The 18,164-nt window shown below is 40.2% G+C and overlaps 1 protein-coding gene across 1 annotated transcript; it reads left to right on the plus strand.

Annotated features, from left to right (window-relative positions):
- Positions 1-3,795: 3,795 nt before the first annotated feature.
- On the plus strand, positions 3,796-17,461 carry DNAJA2 (DnaJ heat shock protein family (Hsp40) member A2). Its single transcript, XM_047790838.1, has 9 exons — positions 3,796-3,999; positions 5,487-5,546; positions 5,866-6,089; positions 8,231-8,311; positions 8,547-8,680; positions 10,926-11,122; positions 15,228-15,372; positions 15,506-15,633; positions 16,153-17,461. The coding sequence occupies exons 1-9, from the start codon at positions 3,922-3,924 to the stop codon at positions 16,342-16,344; spliced, it is 1,239 nt and encodes a 412-aa protein (XP_047646794.1). The 5' UTR covers positions 3,796-3,921; the 3' UTR covers positions 16,345-17,461.
- The last annotated feature ends 703 nt before the right edge of the window (positions 17,462-18,164 follow it).

The following is an 18,164-nucleotide window of genomic DNA, read 5'->3' on the forward strand; positions in this document are numbered from 1 at the left end:
GCCACGAGCTCTGTGGAGTAGGTCGCAGACTCAGCTTGGATCCCGCGTTGCTGTGGCTCTAGCGTAGGCCAGCAGCTGTAGCTCTGATTTGACCCTAGCCTGGAAGCTTCTGTATGCCACAGGTAAGGCCCTAAAAAGCAAAAAAAAAAAAAAAAAAAAGTATTCAACCCCAAGACTGCCTTATCCCTCTTCTTTCTCTTCAGAGCACATATTACCATCTGTTATACTGTATATTTACCTGTTTGTTTACCTTCTGTCTTCTCCACTAGGATTTAAGTTCTATGAAGGCATAGATTTCGCTTTGTTTATGACTATATCCCTAGCCCTGCAAAATGCCTGACACATAGTGAGTCCATAATACATATCTGTTGAATGAATGATTTTCTTATTTTCTCTGCTATCTTTAATTTTCTCCACTATCTTTTTTCCCACACAAATGGATAAACTCACCCAGTTTCTCTGCTTACTACACCACTGCAATAAAACAAGCAAAATGAAGCACATTTTTAAATGTGCTAACTGAGGAGTGCCCCCTGTGGCACAATGGGAGCAGTGGTGTCTCTGGTGTGCTAGAACTCAGATTCAATCCGGCAAGGCACAGCAAGTTAAAGGATCCAGTGTTGCCACAGCTGTGTAACAGGTCACTACTGTGGCTTGGATCTGATCCCTGGCCCGGGAACCCCATATGCTGCAGGGTGGCCAAAAATTTAAAAAAAAGCTAATTGACATAGAAGGGTTTGACAGTAGGTATGCTGAAAAAAAAATGTATTATGTATGTATACATACAGGTATGTACATATATACCATATATAACCATGCTGCTGTACCACGGAACAATCTAGTTTAGGAACTGATCCAAATCCCCTCATTTTTTTCTTCTCAGAGTACCAGCAATCATCAATTCTAATGGTATTAATAGCCTCATGACAGGGGCACTGCCTTCTGCAGACCCTGAAAAGTATTTCACTGGCATCAACTACTCTGTACATTCAAAACTAGTTATAATAGACTACACAGATCTGTATTCAGTTAGTTGTGAACAATAAGAATGGCCTTAAAAATATTATAGTTCATACACTCTCAATCCACCTCCTCCCCATTTCAACCACACACAGCTACATAATTATAGTAAATTAAAAAGAAAAAGAAAGAAATTGAACAACAATATAAGTATAGGAGAAATCTGAAATCACTCCAACTTCAAACTTTAAATCATTTGCCTAGCAAGAGCAGCCCACAGATGCACTGTGACTCAGCATTTTATGGTGCCTAAGACATGAAATGAGATAAAGGTCTCGTTCCCTTCATGGCATTAGCTAAATCTGGAGCTAAAATAAATGAACTACCTTAAAAACACAAAGTCAGTGGCTGAAATGTTAGAGTGCTCACACTAACACTGACTCAATATATGATGACAGGGAGGAGAGCATGTGTCAGTTGAAGCACATAGAACTGTTCTGAAATAACTTCTCGACCTATAACATTAGCAAATGACAATGCTGACTACAATTAACACTCAAAACAGAAAAAATACTGTAAATAAATGAAAATTATAAAAGTATGAACTGTGGTGACTGATTCAGAGTCAGGTAAAAAAATAACTTAGAGCAAAGGAGGGAATTTACCCAGGTATTCTTCACTAGAAAACAAGCTAAAATTGAACCAAGGGAAAACCCTTGCCAAAAAAAAAAAAAAATTTAAGTAAAACTGAAACAAATAGAAAAGTTCAGTTCTTTTTGACTATGAACAAAAAGAAAATAAGATGAAAATAAAACAATAAATGATGTGACGGTTGCAGTAAAAACAAAGTTTTCAGTTTATATTTTCATGTGGAGCAGGAACTGATGGAAGAAGAGAATATGGTAATTGGCAAGCAGGGAGAGCTGGATCACAAAAAAGGACTGAGGGGTAATCCACATGGAAGAAGTTGATGAATCCCACTTGAGGATCCAAGAATTTAAATAAAGATAATCACTAGAGATGTGGAGACAGCTTATAGGCAAATGGGCAAAAAAAACCAGTTGGTTTTAGCTTGTTTTTAGTATTCTGCATGTAGTAACTTTTAATCCTCAAAGCCAGCCAATGATATAAATACTATTGAATCCCATTTTATAGGTGAGAAAACAGCTTCAGAAAAGTTTAGTAACTTGCTCAAGGTCACATTGATAATACATGGCAGAGCCAGGGCACCAGCCCACACACTACTCTAACTCCACCACAGCTTTATACTGCCTCTTATGAATGTTTCAAAATGTGAACAGGAAGTGGGGGAATTGAAATTATTGAGGCCTTTACTGAACTCAAAACTTTATACTGCCTTTTATGAACATCTCAAAATGTGAAAAGGAAGTGAACAAATTGAAATTATTGAGGCCTTTACTTTTCAAACCAGACCATTTGCATTCAAAAAAAACAGAAGAGTGAATTTTCCCTAAGGAACCTACAGCCTTTTAATGGAGTTCACAGACTCACAGCAAAATACCATTCAAATCCCATATCAGATCTATCCACAAAAGACACTAGCCAAGGGTAGTGGGAACACAAATGAGACAGCAATGTTCACTAGGGTGTAGAATTAAGGAAGACTTCATTGAAAGAGCTGCATTTTCGATAGGATTCGACAAAAATGGGAGTTAGGTGAAAGGAGCATCATGACTTCACATCGATTACTCCCCGGGGTTTTCAGGATAAACTTCAACTCCTTGGCATGACATTCAAGGCCCTCCAAACGAGGTCTGGAGGAACGCCAAGGAGAAGGGATCATCCTAAACTAGATGCTTATGCTGGAGTCTTTATTACCAGTTCAGGTTCCAAAGGATCAGAACATCTTATTTCTTCTGTCTCCATAAATTGCTAGTGAGTTGAAGGCAGGTACTATGGTTCACTATTTTGCAACATTCCCCTCCCCCAGTCCAGGCATCCATACATCTTAGCACGTGGTAGGTGCACAGCAAACATTTTCTGAGGCGAATATAAATCACGGGGACAATCACCAGATGACTGTGCGCCCAACCAGGCTGCCTGCTACCATCTAGATCTCTGGATAGTTAATTTTAAAGCTACCAAGTAAGAAATTTAAATACCTGATCCAGATACAATGGGCGGGAACTGTGGATCTAGATGCCACAAACCAATTATGACAGGACATGAGACAACTGCGAAAATCTAAACGTGGGCTAAGAATTAGGCAAAGGAATTCATTGCATGTAGGTCATCTGTTGGACATATACTTGGTGTATTTATAAACGAAATGGTTTCCCGTAAGACACTGGAAGCAGGGAGTATAGGGGGTAACAGAGGAAACAAAATTGACAATAATACACTTCTTTTGGGGAATGTTTGAAAATACCCTAATATGAAACACACAGGGCACACACACACACACACACACACACACACACACACACACGTGTTTTTCATCGTAAGCCCAGAAGGAACCAGATCCAGAGGGTCCACCTGAAACATCTCGATTGTTAGGACGACCCCTGTGGGACGGACCAACTTTCCAACATTACCGCCGTACTCGAAGCTGATCAAGGGGGCGGCCATGGACCGCATGGGCCTCTTCACCCTTCCAGCACCCCCTTAAACACCTTTGGAGAGAGCTGAAGTCCTGGAGATCGCCCAGCAAAATTAGTTCTCCGGGTTTTGAAGCCAGACCCCGCCCCGCGACCCAGAGCCTCTGAGGAAGCCAGAACCAAGCGGGGTTCCCTCGGCCCCCACGACCCCCACAACCGCCCGGGGCGGGCTCCGCGCAGTGACGTCACGGCGCGCCGTGCGTCGGGCCAAAGTTCAGCCCCGCCCCCTCGCTTCCCCCTCGCTGTCTCGCACCGCCTGCGCTGTCGCTGCCGCCGCTGTGGGCCCGGCTCCGCTCCGCCTGCTCCGCCGCCTTCCTCCCTGAGCGCTGCCCGGCCGGCCGCCATGGCGAACGTGGCCGACACGAAGCTGTACGACATCCTGGGCGTCCCGCCCGGCGCAAGCGAGAACGAGCTGAAAAAGGTACTGGGGAGCGGGCCGGCCAGGCAGGGCGTGAGGGGCGCAGGCCTGCTCCGCTGGGACAGCCAGGCCGCGCCGCGGGGCGGCCCGCGAGCCGGCGGCGGCGGGCCCAGGCTGGGGGCCGGCGACGAGACCGGCCTGCTGCGGCCGCGCACTCCGGCCTCAGCTGACCTTGGGCCGCGGGCTCCGCCCGCCCGCAGATGCAGCAAATAAAACCCACCCCTGCGCAAACACGACGAAAACGCTTCCTTCCTCCCTCCCCCGGCGGGCGCCGGAGGCCGGGCTCTCCCGGGAGGCTACTGCCTGCTTGGCTCTCCCCGCGCCGAGGTCACCACCCTGGAAAAACAGGTTGGACCGAGGCGCCCAGCGCATCTCGGCGCCGGGTGAGGAGTTGTCCAGGGTGCGGACGTCGGTGCCCGAGCCGATTCCGGGCAGATCTGGGGCCTGGCGGAGGGTCGAGGCCACCCCCGCTGGGTGTCTGCGGGTACTTGGGGCTGTTAACTAGGAGCCGGTCCGCAGGATTTTTTTCCTCTCTTCCTGCTTTGCCCATTGGTCTGTGTCTGGGTGCTTTGTTCTCTGGACAGGTAACCTAAATGATCCGTACCTGCTTCAGGAAGAAGCCGTGGGTCCCAGCCAAACACCTAAGTGTATGCTGACTAAAAATAAACGGCAGGCCTCATTATCGTTCTTTGCAATGCTACGAATCTTTCATCTCAGGATTTCAGAGCACGTGAGGCATTTGATTAAGCCCCACAGCATCTTCACGGGGTTTAGAGTATCCGGATTTGTAAGCTGAGAAAAATGAGAATGCTCCTTAGGCAGTGGGATGGGTACAGTTGAGAGTAAAAGGACTTCCTGTTACCTTACCGGAAATGCTATTCTGTATTACATAATTCATGTGTCTGTGAATGAACGCCTAAGTGCTTTATATCTCAGGCCACCCAAATGTATGCAACTTAAGTAACACTGCGGTCAGTCCACCAGAGGAAAATAAAACATGACCTAGGAGCTTGTCTTGGCTTTGTCTTGATGTTACAATTAGAGGAGCCATTATGAGCCGGGATTCTTACCTTAGCTTAATTCTAATAATAATAATGTTTTGCAGGGTGTAAAGCTTAACAAGTACTTCTAGAGTTTGTCGCAGTCTTAATTGGTCTGGTGACTGGCTGTCAAACACATTTGACAATAGTGAAAATAATGGAATTTTTCAGTACTTTGTGTTTCTCTGTGGCTTAGTTTGTTTGTCTCCAGCTTCGGTATAACCTGTTTTCCAATATAACTACTCTGATTTGTTACATTTGAGTAGACAATATTGAGACCTTTCGGTGCCCAACCAATGCCAGTGAATAAAGGATGTTTTTAGAAGGTTATGATTTTGAACATTGCTTCTCAGAAAATTGGTTATGAAGTTAATACAAATCTTTAATCAGGTCTTTACATTATAACCGTTTTTTTGTTTTTTGTGTTTTTTTTTTCAATCTTTTCTTCAGGCATACAGAAAGTTAGCCAAGGAATACCATCCTGATAAGAATCCAAATGCTGGTGACAAAGTAAGTCATTTGAGACTTTTTTCCCCTGAGGTTTCCCCTTAAAAAATTTTAAGCTTAAATTGCCCTTCTTGGAAAAAATGAGAATGTTGTAAGAAAAGTCCATTTATGCCCGTAGAGCCTAATTTTTTATGTTAAGAGTGCTTTGGTTTTATATTGGAAATAACTAACATTCTGGGCATCAGTAGGTAGTAAATAGGACCAGAATCAAACCAAAGGTAACGTGTAGCTTTTCTTGGAATTAAATAACTTCTAGATTTTTGTAGCCTTTCCTTAGTATTCTATTTGAAAAATTCAATTGTTTTCCTCTTTTTCTTTATAGTTCAAAGAAATAAGTTTTGCATATGAAGTACTATCAAACCCTGAGAAGCGCGAGTTATATGACAGATATGGAGAACAAGGTCTTCGGGAAGGTAGCGGTGGAGGTGGTGGCATGGATGATATTTTCTCTCACATTTTTGGTGGGGGATTATTTGGCTTCATGGGCAATCAGAGCAGAAGTCGAAATGGCAGAAGAAAAGGAGAAGACATGATGCATCCACTCAAGTGAATATCTTTTTTCTTTTTTAAAAAAAAAATACTGATTGCTTTTTTTTTTCAAGTAGAAGAGAGAAAAGCTATCAAAAAATATTCTTTCCATCAGAAAAAAAATCTTCCATTTGGATGTTGGTACTTGGCTAACAGATCTTGAAGGGTGGTTGGTGTTTTTACAGAATAGGAAGACAGTTTTGGTATATGCTTCTGAGGCTGCTTGTTTTTAAAATTTCAATTGTGAATTCTTTGAAGTATTTAAACTTTATATAAAAACTACAGAGTGAGGGACTGGCTGGCTAGTTAGTTGACATGTTACAGTCACTCATTACTTGATCCTCAGTGTGAACTCTCCTAAATTGGTTTCCACGGAGCTTGCTGGCTTCGAGCCCGATGTTAACCTGCCAACATATGAATGGTGTCTGTCCTTGATCTCAAGACTGTGAACCCAATATGAAAATAACTGTTTTACTTTGCAAAATTTGTGACGTGTTTTATCTCATTAATTTTCATGAACCAGTAATGGCTTTAGTAGCAAATACCAGAGACTGAAGTTCAAGTGTTTTTAATAATAGTTTATCTAGTTTGTGCAGTTGAGTAGGTAAGAGGGAGCAAAACGTTATTTGTCAAACTTCTCCTTTTATTAATTACAGCATTTTCATTTTGGGTGGCTTTATAATATTTGGTACCATGATTTATTCATTCCCTTTTCTATAGAATGTTACCTGTTTTTCTCTATAATAAGTAGTGCTATATCTTTATATACAGCTTTGTCTCCTTGGTAGAGATTCTTGGGCAGGCCTTACTGTTTTGAGGCTGATAAATGCAACTAAATTGCCTTGTAGAGGATTGTGCCCGTTGAGCCTCACTGGTGGAGAGTGCCAGCTTCGCTAGACCATTACCCACATTTTTCTTTCCTTTGCTGTGTTTACTGAAATGAAGATTTTTCTGGCCTCTTGATAGTAGTGTTGCATATACTAATCGAAATGTAACATGTAAAGGAGAAAAGACTTACCTATCATATAAATGGTTGGTTAAAGGTTTTAGGAGGAATATAAAAGGCATATGCAACCAAGTGCTTTGGTCTAAGATCTATATATACCATTGTTTGGAAGTTCTGCTAATGTTTTGACCCCTAAATGTTTTATTCTTATACTGCCTACAATGTATAAAAGAGTTAGCTTAATGTAACAATTTTGAGAAAGTTCAAATACCGCAAAGCAAGTGCTACAGTACTTGCACTGGCAGCATATGGAAGTTCCTGGGCTAGTGGTCAAATTGGAGAGACAGGCCTACACCAGAGCCACTGCAACACTGGATCTGAGCTGCATCTGTGATCTGCGCCAAAGCTTGTGGCAACACAGATCCTTAACCCACTGAGCAAAGCCAAGGATGGAACCCGCGTTCTCATGGAGACTATGTTGGGTTCTTAACCCTCTGAGACACAGTGGGAACTAGACAGTTTTAACAGGCTTTTTAACTTGACCTTTTTGGAGGTCATAGACTTCTTTTGAAAATTTTGTAAAAGTTGCTCAATTATACAGTTTTATTTATAATTCACTGGGTGTTTCAGATGTCTAAAACTTGTAGGCTTTCTATTGTAAACCTCTTCTGTTGTTACACTGTAGATAAGGCCAGTTTTCTTAAAGCCATGAGCAATCTCAGTGCCTCCCATAAATTATAATATAACTTTGTAGCTTTTCTCAGTTGTCTTTGAAGGGGGAAAGCCTTCCAGTAGAGCATGTACTCTGGAGCCAGACTGCCTATGTGATCTTGGGCAAGTTACTTAACTGTGCCTCAGTTTTGTCCTATAAAATGAGAATGACAATTTTACCTCATTCAGAGGGTTGGGTTAGGTGGAGGGCTTCTGCCTGAGGCCAGAAGAAAATGTGATGTTTTGCGTTTGGACAGTTACCAACTTTATCAGAAAATGCAGCGCAGTAAATTACTGGTCTGATCCTTTAAGGTTCTGGATTTGAGCACCAGCTATATTGTTTATAGCCATAAAATCTTTTTGCTAATTTGAGTTACAAAATAAAATCTCCTTCAGTTGACTTAATGTAAGGTATTCTCGAATGCTTTGTTTAGAAGATGATCGTTTATATCTTGTATTGAAGAGAACTTGGCCAAATTTGACCTAATTCTTTTTTCCCCAGAGTATCTTTAGAAGATCTGTATAATGGCAAGACAACCAAACTACAACTTAGCAAGAATGTACTCTGTAGCGCATGCAGTGGGTAAGTGTGTATTCTTGTTATGAAATAAATTTCATCTGTTCTTCCAGTGGCACATTTTATATTAGATAAAAATTGTTCATGACTTCAAACTGACTGATCAACCAGAACATTTTCTAATACCTCTGAAAGTTAGTTTAACTACCAACCATTGGGGGTGGAAGATGAATGTGAAAAGCACAGTTCCTGCTTGTCAGGGCTATGGGGAAAAATCTGATTTTTACTTTGCTTGCTTTAGCCAAGGTGGAAAGTCCGGAGCTGTTCAGAAGTGTAGTGCTTGTCGGGGTCGAGGTGTACGCATCATGATCAGACAGTTGGCTCCAGGGATGGTACAGCAGATGCAGTCTGTGTGTTCCGACTGTAATGGAGAAGGTATGCATGCCAGTTATTTCTCTGCTTTTATTTTGGAATGGACTGGGAACACAAATTGGAGAGGCTGAAAATTTTTCTTTTTCTGTGTGTGTTTGTATTCATCTTATTAAAGATACAAAGAGTTCTAAAAAATGGGAAAATAATTATTTCCTTATGTGTAGGCCCAGTGTACGCAGGTAAACAGTAAATTTATATTATCTTCAACGAAATGTTAGTGTTTTTTATTCCAAAAAGATGGACAAATTTTTTGTCTCATTTTATTTTATTGGCTGCAGCATGCAGAAGTTCCTGGACCAGGGATCAAACCCATGCTACAGCAGTGACCCAAGCCACTGCAGTGACACCATTGGGTTCTTAATCTGCTGTGCCTCAAGGGAACTCCTGTCCCTTTATATTTTAAAAGTTTATATTTGATAAAAGGGAGACAGCAAATTGTTTGGTTCTCATTCTGATTAAGTGGATGATTTTACTGTAAGATTTAGTTAGCTTTCGAGGATAGATAATTGGGGTTGAAGCTCTTCTTACAAAAGTAAATATTTTAGGCTTAGTGGGCAGAATGAATGGTTTCTGAAACTGCTACTCACTTCTGCTCTTTTAGCATTTTTAGAGCCACGGACAAGGTGTAAATAAGTGGATGTGACTGTCTCTAGATAAACATTACTTAAACACGAGCATGCCCAGTTTGACCTGTGAGCCTTAGTTTGCCAACTCTTGTTCTGGAGCAGTAGTATCCAAAAGAATTTTCTGTGGCAATGGAAAGGTTCTTTGTACGAAACATCTAGCATAGTAGCCACTAGCCACCTGTGGCTATTGTGGCTGAGGAACTGAACTTTTAGTTAATTTAAACTTAAATGGCCACAGATGACTAGTGGCTACTATATTGGACAGTTCTAGAATATCCTCTTACAAATTGCTTTTGGAGGTGATATGATAATTTGGAGAAGCTGCATATCATAATTCCCCTCCTGGAGAGTCTCAGTGCATTTTACCTTATTAAAGTTGCTAATCTTTCCCATTATCAAGAAACCAGAGTTGACTGAATTCTTTTCCCAGGTGCTATTACCATTTTAAGGAACTGGTGCTTTGCAGAATATACTTAGCAGAAGCAGTTTTCCTGAAGTCATTTATACATGTCATCTAAGCATTAAAGTGTACCAGTTATCAGCCACTAGAAATTGATGGTATTTTTTCATAATATACTATGAAAGAAACTCTTGTGCTAAACATGGCAAGGAGGTTCTCAGCGCCAGCTAAAGTCCAGCCATTTCTAATTGGTTTTGGAAATTTTCAGTGGTAGTGGATCTAAATAAAAGAAAGATCCATAATAGGAAATTTGAGCAGGATTTAGTCTGTGAAATTAAAAAAATTTAAAAAAACAGTACCAACTATGCAGTGTAATAATGATTCAAAAAGGCTATTTAAATTTTTATTTGGGTTGTCTCTGTCCATTGGTAAATTTATTTATTTATTTATTCATTTATTGTCTTTCTGTCTTTTCTAGGGCCACACCCGCAGCATGTGGAGGTTCCAAGGCTAGGGGTCTAATCAGAGCTGTAGCCACCTGCCTACGCCACAGCCACAGCAACGCCAGATCCAAGCCACATCTGTGACCTACACCACAGCACACGGCAATGCCGGATCCTTAACCCACTGAGCGAGGCCAGGGATCGAACCTGCAACCACATGGTTCCTAGTCCGATTCGTTAACCATTGAGCCATGACGGGAACTCCCCATTGCTAAAATTAAATGAAACTAAGACTGAAAAAAATGAAGACACATCTGTAGAAGTTTTAGCAGCTGACCACCCATTTTGTTTTCTCAATCCTTAGGCTTTGTTTTACTTTAGGAAGTACAGTCCGAGCAAAGAAAGTATTGCCTAAGCTGTATTATATTCTGGAATAGAGGATACTAGGTAGCCAGGTCCTTTAGGTAACCTGCAATAAAATGTGAGGTTTTGTTACTAGGAATGAATTTTTGGGGCCGTGCCTGTGGCATGTGGAAGTTCTGAGCCAGGGATCAAACCTGCACCACATTTGTAGCCTGTGCCACAACTGCAATAATACCGGATCCTTAACCTGCTGCACCACAAGGGAACTTCCAAGAATGATGTTTTAAACAACACTTTAGCAATTTAAAGAAGTTCAGAAAATTTATTTAGTGAATAAAGGCACTGTCAAGACCCATTTTACTTAAGAGTACAGTATAGTATACCCTTGCCAGAGTTTGAATGACCTCTTTTTTCAGGAGAGGTAATTAATGAAAAGGACCGCTGTAAAAAATGTGAAGGGAAGAAGGTGATTAAAGAAGTCAAGATTCTTGAAGTCCACGTAGACAAAGGCATGAAACATGGACAGAGAATTACATTCACTGGGGAAGCAGACCAGGCCCCAGGAGTGGAACCAGGAGACATTGTTCTTTTGCTACAAGAAAAAGAACATGAGGTAATTTCCTTTTTGTTTGCTTTATTTTCGCTTCAGAAGACCAGAAATGGATCTTGTTTGCAAGATTCAAGTTAAATCAGTTTGAGATTCCTGAAGCAACACTGAACATAGATGAAGTTGTTAAGTGGTTAGGCTGAGTTCGTAAGACGACTTGTTTAGTAGACCAACAAGTCAGAAGCACTGCAGAAGGAGTAGTCTTCGCAGCTCTGCCATTGACTGGCACTGCAACCTCAAGTTACTCTGTTGTCTCTGTACCCCAGTTTCCTTGTTTATGAAAATAAGGGCATTGGCCCACATGGTCTAAGATAGCATAGTTTTTTTTTTACTGTAAAACTCCATTGGTGGTTGGTGAGTGAACAAGGCTTTAGTTCTCACTGCTGCTCTGTTGATTTGTTTTTCATATGGGTTATCCATGTGACCTTTTCTTGAAATAAAAGGTTCTGCAGTTTAAAAAAAATTTTTATTTTTAAATTTCTGGTTGACTCTGTATTGTATCTACTATGTAGGCAAAATGAACTAGGCTAACGATGTAGCCTGGTATATGTTATTGTGATTATGCCATTGCATCTGTATTTTTTAATGTGCAGTAGAGTATTCAATCATGAAGAATATATCTGAAACTTTGGTAATCAATTAATTCTTAAATATAGAAGTATTTGACAGGATTCTGCCCTTGTACTTGATCACATTGCCATTTCAAATTTCTTTGGAAATTTTTAGATCACAAGTCAGCCACCATTTTTAGTTTACATTAAAATTTTCTCCCATTTGATGGGGATTTCTACAAATTTTAAAAATCATTTCAAGAGTCCAGTAGAGAATAAAACCATGCTGAGATGCAGATTCTGGGGATTTGATTCATTCCCTCACTAGATTGTGGCTTGCTCTCCTACACTAGCCTTACTGAAGGTATATTAGATTTCTTGTCTCAGCATAGCTATAAATTGCTATGTCTTTAGCCCTCATAAATATTACCGTACCTACCAATGGCAAGGGTCCCTAGATTGCCTTTCTTTTTTTTGTCTTTTTGCATTTTCTAGGGCCACTTCCTGAGGCATATGGAGGTTCCCAGGCTAGGGGTCTAATCAGAGCTGTAGCCACCAGCCTACGCCAGAGCCACAGCAACGCAGGATCAGAGCCACGTCTGTGACCTACACCACAGCTCAGGGCAATGCCGGATCCTTAACCTACTGAGCAAGGCCAGGGATTGAACCTGCAACCTCATGGTTCCTAGTTGGATTCATTAACCACTGCTCCACAACGGGAACTCCCTGCCTTTTTTTTTTTTTTTTTTTTTTAAAGGAGTAATTTCTAGAATTCTGCCTTACAGTCTTGTGGGTTGAAATATTTGTAATTTTTATAAGATTCCCTGTTAATTGGCATTTTAGCTGCTTCCTCATCTGTTCAAGAAGTGATGTTTGTTTGGAGGAGAGTAGGCTCAATGCATTGGGGGTTTTGGTGTGTCAAACTGATGGTAAAATCTTTTTACCCCTAAGTTCAGTCTTTAATGTTCTGTAAGTATATTGGATTTTAAAAAATAGAAAGCTAGTGTTCCATTTACTAGCTTTGGCCCTATGGCTGCGCTTTGTGCACTTAAAAAAAAAAAAAGAAAGAAAAAAAAAGAGTCCTCCCTTAGATGAGTGTAGAATCCAGTGAGATAATGAATAAGCTGCTTTTCTTTTGGGAGGCTGTGAAGAGGCATTTGGAAGTAAGTCACCTCTAAAATTGTTGGCAGCAGTGGAATTGCATGGAATTTCCAACAGACAGCAGATGTTAATGGTTGTTTAAAGTAGAAAATAGAAGATGATAAAAGTTAGAATGGAAGCTTATTTAGTAAGAGGTCAAAGGTTGTTCCCTCTTAGTTTCGTTATGAAAATAAATTTGAGCCCAAAATGAGATTTATACCACTGAAAATATTCTTAACCTTCTAAAGAAAAACTGCCAGTTCATGAACAAGCTTGTAGTTACTTTGTTCTGGAATTCCCTTTTTTAAAAACTTATGCTGAAGGAGTTGTGAGATCATGAGATCAGGGTAGGTACTGTAGCTGAACAGCGTGTAAATCTCCTCATCAAGAAACAATTCAGTTTTGAGAGTGCTGCTATGTATGTATGTGTGTTCAGCTTTCAGTACAGGTTGTGTGTGTGTGATCTTGCTATCACAGTGCATTTGTACAGCAAAGTACCACAGTGGGAGGTAACATCTGGTGATGTTAGTCTCTCCTCTATACTCTGTACTTTTGTTTTTCTGAAATTTTTATAGCTTTCAAGTGTTACCCTCTGATTCTTGGTAATCTGTCATTACTCTTGTTTTTCAAAAATGTTCTGGTCATTCTTGCCTCTTTATTCTCTGTTTGAATTTTAGCCTTAAATTGTCTAATCCAGCTACCCCTCCTGCGAGTCCTCTACCCCCAAAAAACAACCTCATGTCATTTTTTTTGTTGGAATTACTTTAAGTTGAGCTCTCCTATCCAAGAACATAATATCCCTTCCTGCTCCATTCTTCTGATACAGCTTTAACCAAAAGATATTGGCTAAAGATGGTTCTTGGAACAGTAATAAAGATGTTAAGAAACACTACCATTTTATAGATTTGCAAAAGCATTGAAAAGTCCCGCATTAAGGAAACCTTACTGAAGTTAATTTGCCACCCATTATGAGAAACACCTCAGTAAACTTGCATAGGTAATATATGTTTAGTGGTTGTCAAACTTTGCATACATTAGAATGCTCTGGAGGGCTTATTAGAACTGTAAATTGCTCACCTCCATAGTTTCTGGTGCAGTAAGTATGGGATGGAGCCCAAGAATGTGCATTCCTGACCAGTTTCCTGGTGCTGTTGAGGCTGCTGGTCCAGGGCCACTGGTCAAGATAATGGTTTGAGATTAACTTTTCCTTTGTAGGTAAATTTAGGAGGACAATTTAGGAAAAGAGGGTATCTTTCAGATGTCCTCTCCTCTCTGAATGAACCAGCCAGCATTATTCTTTGGAAGAGTAACTTGTATTGAAAAAAATCTGGCTGACCTTTCACTGCAGTTATTTGGTTTCAGCTTAAATTTCAAAGTTTAATGGTAGATATTTATAAATTCTAATAAGCAAAAGTTTTAGGTGGGCATGTATGAAATTGAATTTTTTTTTTTTTTTTTGCCTGCACCCCACCCACGCTATATAGAAGTTTCTGGACCAGGGATCGAACTCAACGCACAGCAGTGACAATGCCAGATTCTTAACCCACAAGAGAACTCCAAAAATGGCTGTATTTTTCCCTATGCATTGAATGCTCAGAAACTTTTTTTATGCTTCCTGAATAACCTTTATACTACTTAGCCCATAGGCTTATAATGTAATAATAAGCTAACTTTAGTGTTGGTTTTACATTCATCTAAGCAAGTTTTGAATTTTAAGTGAGATAAAGTTTGTTTGTACTTGTATGAAGTGTGGGGTTTGAGTCCCTTTACTGGCTGAGCATTACTGGTTGAGGTTTTTTGTTTTTTTGTTTTTTTTTTTTTTAATTGCCACACCTGAAGTATATAGAAATTCCCAGGCCAGGAATTGAGTCCAAGCCCCAGTTGTGACCTATGCTGCAGCTGTGGCAACACCAGATCCATAACCCACTGCACCTGGCTGGGGATAGAACCTTTGCCTCTGCAGCATAGGATTCTTAACCCACTGTGCCACAGCAGGAACTCCTGGTTGAGCTTTTTGTGTTGAATTTGGACCAACCGCTTCCCCTGTTAGGATCATGTCTAGAGGAAAATCCAAGGTGAACCTGTTCTACAGGCTTTGTATACCTTTTTGCTCAGAGGCAGGGCTTGGAAATGGGCAATAATTGTAAAATACTCCTGGTCCTGTTTTTGAGGCTTCAGCTGTACCTTATGAGCCATTATTTTCCCATTTCCACTTCTTTCCTGATAGAAGTTTCTAGCATATTCCTAGAGAATGGCAAGGTTTCCTTGTATAAATTTAGGAAACTGGGGTGGCAATTTGATTTTTGCAGTAAATGAAAAATAGAATTAAGGTTTTGAAATTGATTCAAGGAACATAGCTCAACAGACTGTGCCTCCATAATTTTTTAAAAAGATGTTTCTTGTGTGTGCTTTATTTGTAGGTGTTCCAGAGAGATGGAAATGATTTGCACATGACATATAAGATAGGACTCGTTGAAGCTCTGTGTGGATTTCAGTTCACATTTAAGCACCTTGATGGACGTCAGATTGTGGTGAAATACCCCCCTGGCAAAGTAATTGAACCAGGTAAATCTTGATTTTTGTTTGATCCAAGATTGCTGGTAATTTTTTTTTACAGTAGGTGATTCTCAAGAATACTACTGAGTACCTTCTTGGGTAAAGTTCTTAATACTTTCTCCTTTGTTTACTCAAATAATAGGCTGTGTCCGTGTAGTTCGAGGTGAAGGAATGCCACAATATCGTAATCCCTTTGAAAAAGGTGATCTTTACATAAAGTTTGATGTGCAGTTTCCTGAAAACAACTGGATCAACCCAGACAAGCTTTCTGTAAGTGTTCTCTAAATTTAGGCCACAGAAGACTTCAAGTTTAAAATAGTTGTATTTTAAATTTGGGGTGATCAGTGGTTGAGCTGTCCTGGTTGTTAAAGTGAGGATAGCTGAAGTAAAAATTTATGGGGCCAAATAGGGACTAGCCAAGGAGGAAAGCAGACTGGGTGTGAGGTGGTGATGGGAGGATTGGGACTCCCTGAAGAGCAGATCCCTCACCTGAAGAGGGCAGCCCCGCAGTTAGCACCTGCTGTTTGTTCATGCATGAAGGCATGTGGAGTGTGAAGTTTTTCAGTGTTTAAATGGTAGCAACTAACTCCGTCTTTTGTTTTCTAAGCAGTAGGTAGGTTGCACAAAAGATGTCTGCACATTTGCTCTGTGAGTCATGCATTCATGATCTCTGGCTTAAAAGTGCAAGAGATTTTTTTTATTACCAAAGAAGCATATCCCTTGGATTGTATCCGAAGGGTCAATGAAGATATCTTCCAACTAACCTAATTTTTGTTTATTTTTATGAAGGAACTAGAAGATCTTTTGCCATCTAGACCAGAAGTTCCAAACATAATTGGAGACACAGAGGAGGTAGAGCTTCAGGAATTTGATAGCACTCGGGGCTCAGGAGGAGGTCAGAGGCGTGAAGCCTATAATGATAGCTCTGATGAAGAAAGCAGTAGCCATCATGGACCAGGAGTGCAGTGTGCTCATCAGTAAACTCTGCAGTCAAATTGCACAGGTGGATTTTCTCTCCACGTTTGCCTGGTTTGTTTTCAGCGATTCAGCTGGAGAAAGTCTGGTCAACCCAGATGAACTGATGGACGTCTGTTGGTCTATGTGTAACTTTTAAAATTGGTATAGTATCTACAGAGTGTATAATTTAAACTAACCACAAAGCTTTACATCTTCATTTCAACTGTTCTGTAGCAGAATAAAGCACTTGAAAGGAAACAAGACTCCCTTTCACACATGGGTTATAAGTTTCAGTCCTGGTATCTGTGCTTGATTTTTACCAGTTTTGTGTAGATTTTATGTTTCATATTTTAAATTCAAATCCCACATTGTAAAGTTTGTGTACAATTTGTCCTGAAGCTTTGTGTTTGGCTGCACCTGCATAAGCTGCTACAAATAGAATAAAGAACTTCATAGCCTGTATCTATCATTTAGATGCATGGGAAAATGGGCTTTGCACACAGTGGGTTTGGAGCTGACTGGGAACAATGGAAAAATAACATTAGCTGAGCTGTGGTTGTAAAGTGTTTTGGTTCTCCCCCTCCTTTTTTTTTTCTTTTTCTTTTTTTTCCTTTTTTTCCCTTTTTTCTTTTTTTTTTCTTTCTTTCTTTCTTTCTTTTTTTTTTTTACCGTCTTGTGAAAGGTTTCTGAAACTCGATAATAAAAAGCAGTTGGTGTAAATTATTCTTTGTCTCACATTTTTAGAAGGAAGAACATATTTTGAACTGTAAAATGTATCCTTAAACCAGAGAATGTATCCTCAGTTCTGGTTCTTAAACAGCCCTTAAAAACCCATTGGCCTGAAGCTTATGCCTTAGGCACCTGCCCGTTTTATAGTTTCAGGGGACAAAAGAAAGTTTGATATGTTGGTAGAAACAGGCTTTATTGGCTTCAATTAACGCTTTGTAGAGTCAAGGACATCGGAGTTATGTAACTCCTAAGTTCTGATCCTGAGCATCAGGGTCGGGTTAACCCAGCCTCTGTATTTCCCCACCCCCACCCCCTTTAAAAAAATAAGGTAACGGCAAATCAATACTAGAACCATGTCTGCATAGAAACTGTTAAAATGCTCTGTTTTCATTAAATGTTAAGTTAAAGATTCTCTTGTCTCCATTAAGTTGAATATTTGAGATTGGGGGAAGAAGCGTTGATGATTCTTAGTGTTTTATAGAAAAGACTCAGACTGGTGTGAGAAAAATCAGGTAAAACTACAATGAAAAAATGTATTGCTCTTTCTTCATCTTCTATTACCTTCTTTTCATTCCCAGAGTAGATATTTGTAGAACACACTGTAATTTTAGGGAAAAGAGACAAATCAGTTACAGAGTTCACATTTGTGAAAGGACAAATGGGAGAATGCTAAAAAGTTAAAACTTTGAAATGTATCATGCCATCCCTGAGCCTAACTGTAGTTGTAGTTTATTTCTAGGTCTAGTAGAACCTGGATGGGGGGAAAAGAAAAGGCATCTTGGCATCAGTCAAGGCCTGTGAGGTTTAAAATACTACCCTATCCACTCTACCTCCATTGTACAAAAACTATTTTACAGCCAGCCTGGGCAAGATGCAACCGCATAGTAGTTTTGTATCCAGGGTTACTTCCCCACAACCACTTTAAGCATAAGAAATGCAGTGGCAATACAAAGTTTGTAGCCTTTCCAATAAAGGTTTATACAAATTAGAGTTGTTCAGTGTAGTCTTTCTTTCAGTTCTATTACCCAGGTTTTTTGACTACAGTAGAGGACCATGTGAAGGGGAATAAAACTTTGTTAAGTTCTTGTTACTTCACTCAGTCTACTGGCTCTACA

Source organism: Phacochoerus africanus, chromosome 8 (genome assembly GCF_016906955.1).
Source record: "Phacochoerus africanus isolate WHEZ1 chromosome 8, ROS_Pafr_v1, whole genome shotgun sequence".
In the NCBI taxonomy this organism is placed as follows: domain Eukaryota; kingdom Metazoa; phylum Chordata; class Mammalia; order Artiodactyla; family Suidae; genus Phacochoerus; species Phacochoerus africanus.

Bases quoted from the DNA above. Each gene is read 5' to 3' on its own strand.
- DNAJA2 (XM_047790838.1), top strand. From the start codon at position 3,922: ATGGCGAACGTGGCCGACACGAAGCTGTACGACATCCTGGGCGTCCCG. The intron at 6,090-8,230 runs GTGAATATCTTT...TTTTTTCCCCAG, and splicing joins GACATGATGCATCCACTCAA to AGTATCTTTAGAAGATCTGT. The intron at 11,123-15,227 runs GTAATTTCCTTT...CTTTATTTGTAG, and splicing joins TACAAGAAAAAGAACATGAG to GTGTTCCAGAGAGATGGAAA.